At 46.6% G+C, this 8,855-nt stretch overlaps 1 protein-coding gene across 2 annotated transcripts; it reads right to left on the reverse strand.

The window, feature by feature from the left end:
- Positions 1-1,636: 1,636 nt before the first annotated feature.
- Positions 1,637-8,751, reverse strand: tdrd15 (tudor domain containing 15). Of its 2 annotated transcripts, XM_019871559.1 has the most exons (5): positions 8,589-8,750; positions 8,138-8,206; positions 2,192-7,231; positions 1,971-2,098; positions 1,637-1,831 (listed from the first exon to the last, which is right to left on the reverse strand). In XM_019871559.1, exons 2-5 carry the CDS (start codon positions 8,167-8,169, stop codon positions 1,818-1,820), a joined length of 5,214 nt encoding a protein of 1,737 aa, XP_019727118.1. In that variant the 5' UTR covers positions 8,170-8,206; positions 8,589-8,750; the 3' UTR covers positions 1,637-1,817. The 2 variants fall into 2 exon arrangements, with proteins under 2 accessions (XP_019727118.1, XP_019727119.1); XM_019871560.1 differs by lacking the exon at positions 1,637-1,831 and having other exon boundaries at positions 2,013-2,098; positions 2,165-7,231; positions 8,589-8,751.
- Between the last annotated feature and the right edge of the window lie 104 nt (positions 8,752-8,855).

Raw genomic sequence — 8,855 nt, forward strand, 5'->3', positions numbered from 1 at the left:
GATGTCGGCGCGGAACCCGAAGAAAAGGGGCCGGCTGCATTGCAGGCCAGCATACGGCGGCTTTTCCGCGGGTTAGCGTGATGTCACAGTCACATGCGTGAAACGGTTCTGACCCGCTCATGTCACCTGACAGGATTCAACTCGAACACTGGAAACTCGGCAGGAGTTAAATGCCGCTGGGTGATGATGAACAACGGCGAAGCCCCATCGTCTGCGACTCTTCTGGAAATATCATGTGAGGCCATCCATCGCGAGTCGATCAATGCATTTTCATCAATACTGTGACGGGTCCTCGCGATTCCTCAGCCAGTACCTGCAGCTCTTACACGATTTGGCCGTTGTTTACACCGTTTTCAACCTGCGTTGGATGGATCACGGTGGAATCGTCCCCACGCATCCTCACCCTGGAGTGTGGGATTTGTTTTCGTAAACAGACTTTCTCCTTTCAACCGCCAGAAGGTTTGCGATGAAAACAAAACGAGAAAGAGATTTGTCTTTTGTATTCGTTTGGATGGGTTTGTGCTGCGCTGTAGTTATGGATGGATTATGAGTGAGGATATGGACGAATATCGTTACCACACCGCCCTTTTTTTTTTTTTTTTTTTTTTTTATTGACATCATTGAGCTGTGGATGCTTGCAGTGACTCTTTTTTTACCACTTCTTGCCCTTTCCCACCACAACCACCACACTTGTACGGAGAAGCACTGTAAAAATGTTGTAATTCTATCAGCATATTCTATTTTTTTGTTGGTAAAATGGTGCTGGAGGGAGGGAGGGTACCGGCTGGGAAATAAGCAAGTTTTATGCTCATTTAAATTTTTTTTTAAATAGCTTACAGAGATTTTAAGTGGTTAGCTTTTTTTTTTTTTTTGCCTCCCAACCAACTGGACGAAAACAACGCATGGCATCGAGCTCGTCTTTCTACGTGACACTGTTACTTCATTCCATATCGAAGGCAGACACCACCATGTCAATGTTCTCTTTTTTGGGGGGGAGGGGGGGAGTATTTTATGGAAATTGTGGATCTCCAAGTGCACAACTTTACTGTAAATAATTGCCACTCGGGACTACTGTACAAGCCCAAAAATGACACGAAGGTGACAAAGGACCAACAAAAGTCTTTGAAATGTTTCTGACCTTAGCTCACTTTATTTTAACGAAATCTGTCGTCTCTTTTTTGTTTTTTCCTGCGGTGAGACATTAATTTGACAGAGACGTTCTTTTGTGCAGCGTACACACACGCAGACAATAAGGCCATTTTCAGTGTTTTCATGGCAAAACTGGTTTCGCATCCGTTGTTCGCACCTCACTTGCTCCTCCTGGTTTGGGTTTGGCGGATGAACAGAATCACTTAACGGTTTTCATGTTTAGCCTTGTTTTATAAATCATTATTAATAAATACAGATTTTCCAACAACTGCAGCCTGCCAAGTGTTATCTTTTATTAGAAACACCACACATTTCATTAGGTGCACAACTCCAGTACTTTCCAATGATGTCCAATACAAATTCTTAATTATTTGTAAACATTTTATAAGGACTATTCTATTTTTTTCCCCCCCAACTGATGTAATACCTTAATTTCCCCTCTGCGTATCAAAGAGTGTCTAATGTGTTTTCAGGACAATCAACAAAGCAGGTTTTCACATTTTAAATAAAATGGAAACATGAGTATGAAAATAAAATGAAATAACTGTAGCTTCACTAATCATAAATCCAACGAAGATTTTACCAGAACGAGTGAAAGCACATAACATTTGTTTAGCTGAAGCTTTGCTGTACGACATAACATTGACGCTCACTTCCATGTCGTGTTGTCACTGCAGAATGCCTGAGCCAAAAGAGAGAAACTCAAAAACGGTAAGTCAGAAATCTGGAAGAATTGAACATTTTGAGAGGAGGTGTCACAGTGCCACAATGAGAAACTAATCCTACGAACGGCATTTCAAATTTGGGAGTGATTTTCTTACATTTTCTCCTTCCCATCTTCATGGCTTCACCAGAACCTTCTGAAGAGTACCAACTAGTCGCTTCAAATTCTGGACAGTGTTCTACCATCGCGCTGGCAAATAGTCGATGTTGACTCTGCTCCTGAAACCTGAACATGTGCAAAAAAAGTGTGACTTTTTTTGTAGGATGAAGCACTTGAGACGACAGTGATTACCTGAGGCCCAGTCATGCGTCCGTATATCTGCCGTGTCCGGCGGTCACCAGCTTTCCGGCAGCATGGATGCCATTCACCAGAAGGTCCGCAGCCCAACGCGTACTGGACAGTACCTCTCGAAAGACCACCTTAAGGTTGCAGTTCAAAAACTCTTGGAAGTAGATGGTGGCATCCTCCCTCCAGTGGTCGTCGTCTATGACGGGGCTCACCCCCCTCAGAACGCAAAGATACACCATTTTGGGAATGTTGAGCAGATCCTCTGGGATTACCCTCAAGTTGATGTATTCTTGAGGAGCAAAATGTTCACAGATGCCGTAGTCAACGAGGTCCAGGACCACACCGGATGAGTCCACATGTCGAACTTCAGCACGCCGCCAGATGTTGGGATCTGATCTGACTAAGCAGCTGGCACCGGTCGTGAGGGAACACTTCGGAAGAAGAGGTAACTCTGACTGAGAGAGGTACTCCAACATGATGGCCACTTTGTTCATGACGGGTAGAGAGTCCTTCAGAACCAAGCAGAACTCTGAGGGAGTCGTCATCGAGGCGACAAATGCCGAGTATTCTTTATTGAGTGAGATGGGAGCAAAGACGAACTTCCGATGGTGACTTGAGTTTGGGAGAAGTTGCTCATTTTGGCTTTCACGCGGCGGCAACAGTTGTTGGTTTTGCTGCAGCAACGGAGTGTGGGCTAATGGCGTGTTTGTACAGTCCTTCTTTCTGACACTGAATACCGATTTTTTCTTTGAAAGCTTCTTCCTTTTAGACCTGATTTCAATGGGCCTCTTACTTTCGGTTTTGAAGGTTTCACACAAGGCCTCGGTCGGTTTTGTATCCGTAACGCGGGTCTCAAATGTTCCTTGTTCATTTTCTGTGACTTTCAGGACAGTCTGATCCCAGATCTTGACATTGTCATTCGTTTCCAAAGTACATGCAGGAGCATCTCCTCCCTCCGGGGGTTTTAAAATTTGTTCATCGGGTGTATTGTCATCGTCGAGTATCTCCATCTCTACTTCCCAGTGAGTTTCCCATTTTCGGACAAAGTGAACCATGAGGGGTTTCCCCATGACTGTGTCGGTGAAAGCAGCATCGTCATCGTAAAGGCTTAAGTCCACTAAGCTACATCGGATGCTGAATGCCGGCAGAGAAAAGTATTCCTGAGGCAAGGTGTAGATCTCACCTTTCTCGACGACTGCAGAGTTTCCGTAGTCCAGGAAAGCCACCTTGAATCTGGACTGGCCCTCGTAGGCCCTGACGACCGCACGGTAGAGAGCTGCGTCCTCATCGTAGCGCGCTAGGACGAGTTCGTCGAATCGCACCGAAACGGCGGCCCTCAACGAATGCTCACTCATCGAGTTGATTTCTCCAACCATTTTTAAGATGGCTGCCTCGTCCTCTGAGAGCTGCAGGAAAAAGCGACTGACCGAGTCGATGTGGGAAACAAAACACAGCAAACTGCAACCTTCTTTCTCCTTCCTGTCTGGCAAAAGTAGGAGTGGAGGCTTCTTGCGAGCCGCAGGCACTTTGGTCTTTTCAACCTGCCGTTTTACATGGGAGACTTGCTCTTCTTCACCAGGTTTCAAAGTACAGCTTTTAGAGTTTGGTGTCCTCGCTGGAGTTTCATTTTTGGGATATCGATGTTGACGCCTGTTTTCAAAGGACTTAACATGCTCCTTCTTAACATGCTCCTCCTTTGGGCGTGGTCTCGCCCAGTCATGAGCGCCTTTGTGTCGGGTGACTTTGGGAGAGTAATCAGCCGGCCTTAAATTCTTGCTCCTGGCAGCTCTTAAGTGATTTTTCGGCCCGTAGGTAAACCTCACAGTGGGCCGTGGTTTCGGTGAAACTCTGCCAATGAGCTCCTTGACCTTCTCGTTGATGTTCAGATCACCATCAAAGAGCTGGACATCGAAGGAACCTTCTTGAGACTTGCCGAGGAGAATGGCTCGCACCTGCTTGTTGAGGACCGCTCCGTCCAGCCATTCCTTGACTTCCATGTAGAGCTCCTTCCTGGACACAGAGGCCAAGTTGAACTTCAAAGCTTGAACGGGGGTGGATAACAAGCGATCGCAGCCTCTGGGAATGGACACCACGTGCGTTTTCTCGGCAATACTTCGATTCCCGTAATCTACAAAGACGACGCTGAGATGCAGCGGAGACGGAGCGGTATGAACCAGTGCCCGATACCAATTTCCGTCCAAATATTTTGCCAGGCACATTCTCGCCGGAGCATCTTCCCCACTGGCCCGCTTCATTTTCGCGATTGCCTCGGAGATGTTCACCTCAAGGTCCGCGATGGCTTCGGTGTTGCGCTGGAGTTGACAGTAGATATCCCACTCCCAGCTGACATGAGTTACGTAGACTTCTTCCTCGTCATTAGGCATTAAGCCAAAGGACGAGTAGACAAACTCCTCAGGAAAATCCCGCTTCTCTTTTGCCAGATGTTGGTTTGTGACACCCTGCTGCGTTTGGGTGTTGAAGAGCTCCACAATGTTCAACCGTTCGCTTTTGTCATTCCGTTGCGACACCACTTTACACCTCAGGTTGCCATCGCTGTCAGAGATAAACCTCCTCAAATGGTCTGAAAGCTCCTCGGAGGTTCCAACCAATTCAGTCCGCTTTAGAAGGCTGCATCGGAAAGCTTGGCCTTCTAGCGCAACGTATTCGGGCATTATTCTCTGTAGCTGGTTGACCTGAACTTGGATGCTGACGCCGTAGTCTACCAACAGCACCTTGGCGTGGTCTTTCTGTCTCTCTTGGATGGAGGCCCTGTACCATCTCCCATCCTGTGGTGACTTTGCCACGCAACACGACTCCTCGTTTTGGAGGGGAACTGTATGCAACGTATAATACCGCTGAATTTTCCCCATCAGGTCTTCCATATCTGGAACTTTATCCTGCACCTGGCACCAGAAATCTGACGCCGAGTTGATGCAAGAGCACCGGACTGGGAACTCATAACCAGGTCGGACATCCAAGATCTTGAAGCTGGTAGGCATTGAAGACTTTTGGACACATTTGTCCTTTTCTTCCTTCCAGGCTTCATTTCCACTGACATGTGATTCTCGAATCCCTTTACTTGTCTTCCCATCATTCGGATTTTGCTCCACAGGTTTGACTGGAATGATTTTCCAGCATTCAGCTTGTTTGGAAGACACCATAAGCTGGCTGATGCTCCGACCGTCGTCGCTTCCCGACCGATACAAATCGATGACGCACTTGTGTTGTGCGATCTGGACAATGTGGATGCGCAGTGCCTTGTCGAAGAGCGCCACTCTGAAGAAGTCACAGTTCAAATGGGTCCACACGTCGTCCAAAGGCATCACGTTGGCGAGAGTGCAGCAAAGGGCAAACGCGGAAATGCCGGCAAACGTCTCGGGAATCTTCTTGATCATAGCGCGAGGAACCTTCTCGATATTGCCAAAGTCGATGAAGAGAACTTCGGCGCCATGCTCGAGCTCGTTTGTGACCACGCCTCTGTAGAAGTGCATGTCTGCCTCATACAACGCGCAGCACGGCGTTCCGGGCTGAGGGTTCATCAAAACATCATCTTCGAGCTTCACGCCGGCAAAGTGTTCGGACATTTTGTTCATCATTTCCTGGAACTCGCCGTTTCGTTTTGTGGTTCGGATCCAAAAGTTGCTTGGATTCTCGGCGTATTCGAGGAAGCCCTCAAACACCGAGTGCACCTGTAGCTCCTCCTCTTTCAGGGTTTTCACCAGCTCTTGCCCTATGATGGTCTCGTAGAACAGGTTGGCATCCTGGATGGCCACATCTTCTACAGTAGAAAGGGGCTCCTCTTTTATTTGAGGAGGGAGCTCTCTCGTCACTTCTTCTGTCACATATTTATCCAAAGCACCGACTCCTGTGATCAAATAGAGGCACTGCTCCTCATCAAAACTATCGATCTGCACTTCTAGGACACCTCCGAGCAAGCCCGACTTGAGGTAACTCAACTGCTGACTCACAAGGTCCTCGTCCTGAGACTTCCGAGCAGAGAGCGAGCACGGGAACGCCATGAAGGGTGTCAAGTACAAATCGGGTGGCAAGCTGTGGACATCCTCGACTTTGACCGATTCGCAGAATCCAAAATCCACAAACAAGACTTGCACTTCTGAGTTCATCAGGAGAAACTGGACAAAGCCTCTGTACCATTTCCCACTTTTGCCTTTCGCCGAGCATAGAAGTCCCACATTTTCTCGAGGGTGATATTTGCTTCTGCGTTCACTGACTGCAGCCAGCTTCTTGGACATGAGCCGAAGCTCGGATTCCTTACTCGCCATCTGACAGTAAAAGAGGCCCGAGTGAACAGCGGCCGTCACCCGGACTTTCGCGCGGGTGCCGCAGCTCAGTCTGGGCCCGCAAAAATTCAGTATTTCCTCATAAACCTTCAATCCGCTCGACTTGGGGCGATACACGTGTCCGCCCTGCTCGTTGACAAGCAGGTCGGGAAGATCGATGTTTTGTTTGAGCGGGACCCCGGTCAGCAACTCCACCAACAGCAGGAAGGTGTCTTTGTCCGTATGTTTTCCAAACCTTTGCCTGACCAGCTCGTTGTTGATGTCAGGAATATCCAGCAGGAGAACTCTATGCGGCAGGATGGTTTGGATGCAGCCGGTAAAGCTTTTCCCGATCAGGCTCGAGAGGAAGTCCACCACGCCAGAGGAATGGCAGGAGCTGGCAGGCACCAGCACGTTAGCGAGGATACCGCAAACAATCTTTGGTGGCCGGCTGAACAAATCGTTGGAGCATGAAGCTACGTGGGCCACGTCCACACTTAAGACGCTGCCGTGGTCAATGAGGAACACGTCCAACACGCAATCGTTGCACCTCTGAACCCTTCCTCTGTACCAATGGGCTGTGCTCACGTCTTTGACCAAGCAAAACTCGCCGACGTCCACCTTCGCGTTGGTCTTGGGCGTGTTTTGGATTTCCTGCTGAAGGATGTTGTAGTCCAGCTCGTCTATGGTTAGGTATTGTCCCTGGAAGTGGATCAGGGTGGCTTCGGGGCTCCAGTCCAAGTGGGATAGCTCAAGGTCCACTGTCACCAGGGCACCAGAGTCCAGAAACCTGGATAGAAACATTTTGATTTTATTGAAGTATGTTACCCTTTCATATGTACCCCCCCCCCACCCCCCAAAAAAATGGTCAGAAGAGGTGGGGGAGCACTTCACAAACATGCTAAAAATGTATTCATTGTGCTAAAAGTCAATTTCTGAGAAGCAGTTAGAGAAACTAAACTTGATCTTATCAGTGACACAGCAAAACTGGTATTTGTGTGTATCAATGTTTTCCAAAATAGTGGCAGATGTTTGCAAATGTCTTATTTTGATCACATACAAAAGATAATCAGTCTGATTTCATGAATGACTACAGAAAGCAGCGAAAAATTACTGTTGCATGTCAATTTTAAGTTAAACAGGGGCTCTGAATGACTATTAAAATAGTTGTAGATGAATCAATTAATTTTGCCTCCTCTAATATCAATGAACTGTTTGTCCGTCTGTCTTGTACTGCCCCCAGTTGGCCAAAGCGAGCACACCAGAAGGACCAGCAATATGGCCATTCAATTGCAATTTGACAAAAATGCTTGTTTAATTCCATTTAATTTCATTAATGGGTGTGTTTATAACAATACAATAATAAAGTACAACATTTTGGAACACTTTTTCCTCATTAAAATACACATTTCAGCATTTTTTTTTTTTTTTTTAGGGAAGGCGGAAACAGATTATCGGAATTTTCATTCATTTCAATAGAAAAGACGATTTGCAATACGACTGTGATCAGGGGACGAATTAACGTTGTATCTCAAGGCACCACCGTATACTATTTGGGGTATTTATAAGAAAACCACAATTGTACTCACCGGATGAATGAAGTCAATATCTTTCAGTAAAATTCTGTTCACATTTTAGTTAAGGCATGCATCACCTTGTATTCGTTTTTTTTTTTTTTTTTCTTTTTTTTCTTCACCTGTGATGTTGCACGTTCACCAATGACTGCATGGCTGCTGATTCGGGATGCTTCTCTCCCAAAGACAACCTATTAAAAAAAAAAAAAAGAGAGAAAAATAGTCAGTCACAAAAATATGGGCTTCAAATCAACATTAATTTATGAGCATGCCATTGAGCAGAGAGCAGACCTCTGCCAAGGCCAAACAATCAGCGCCTCATTGTACACATTCATTGATTTCTGTCTGCTGTACACGTCTACTCTGAACTTAATTCAGTCATCATTCTTTGATGGGGAGGAAAAACGTTCAATCGTGTTACCAAGAGTGAAATTAAAAATTCCTTACATCTCAATGTAATAACCTTTGACATTGTTCATTAAGGTGGAAGATTCTCAACGGTGCGAACCACAGCAGCGACTGTAGTTAGCCACAATGCTAACCCTAAGCTAAAGTAACGTGAAATACTCCTACCTCAACCTGATGCTCTTTTTAAGAGAAATTCTCCTCCAGCGTTTAATGCGTGCCACTTGATAATTTGGTCGTGTTTTGTGTGCGCTTTCCAATCTTTTATGTGACCATCACGAGCAAAGATTGACAGATGGCGAGTGGCTAGCTAGCTAGCTGAGGCTAAAACGACAACGAGCAGAACATGACGGGATGACGTTGGCGAAAACCGCCACCCGATTGGCCGGCGGATGTTTTGAGTTGTGACGTTGAACCAATCAGGTGTCAGTGTAC

Source organism: Hippocampus comes, unplaced genomic scaffold (assembly GCF_001891065.2).
Source record: "Hippocampus comes isolate QL1 unplaced genomic scaffold, H_comes_QL1_v1.1 scaffold100, whole genome shotgun sequence".
Taxonomy (NCBI): domain Eukaryota; kingdom Metazoa; phylum Chordata; class Actinopteri; order Syngnathiformes; family Syngnathidae; genus Hippocampus; species Hippocampus comes.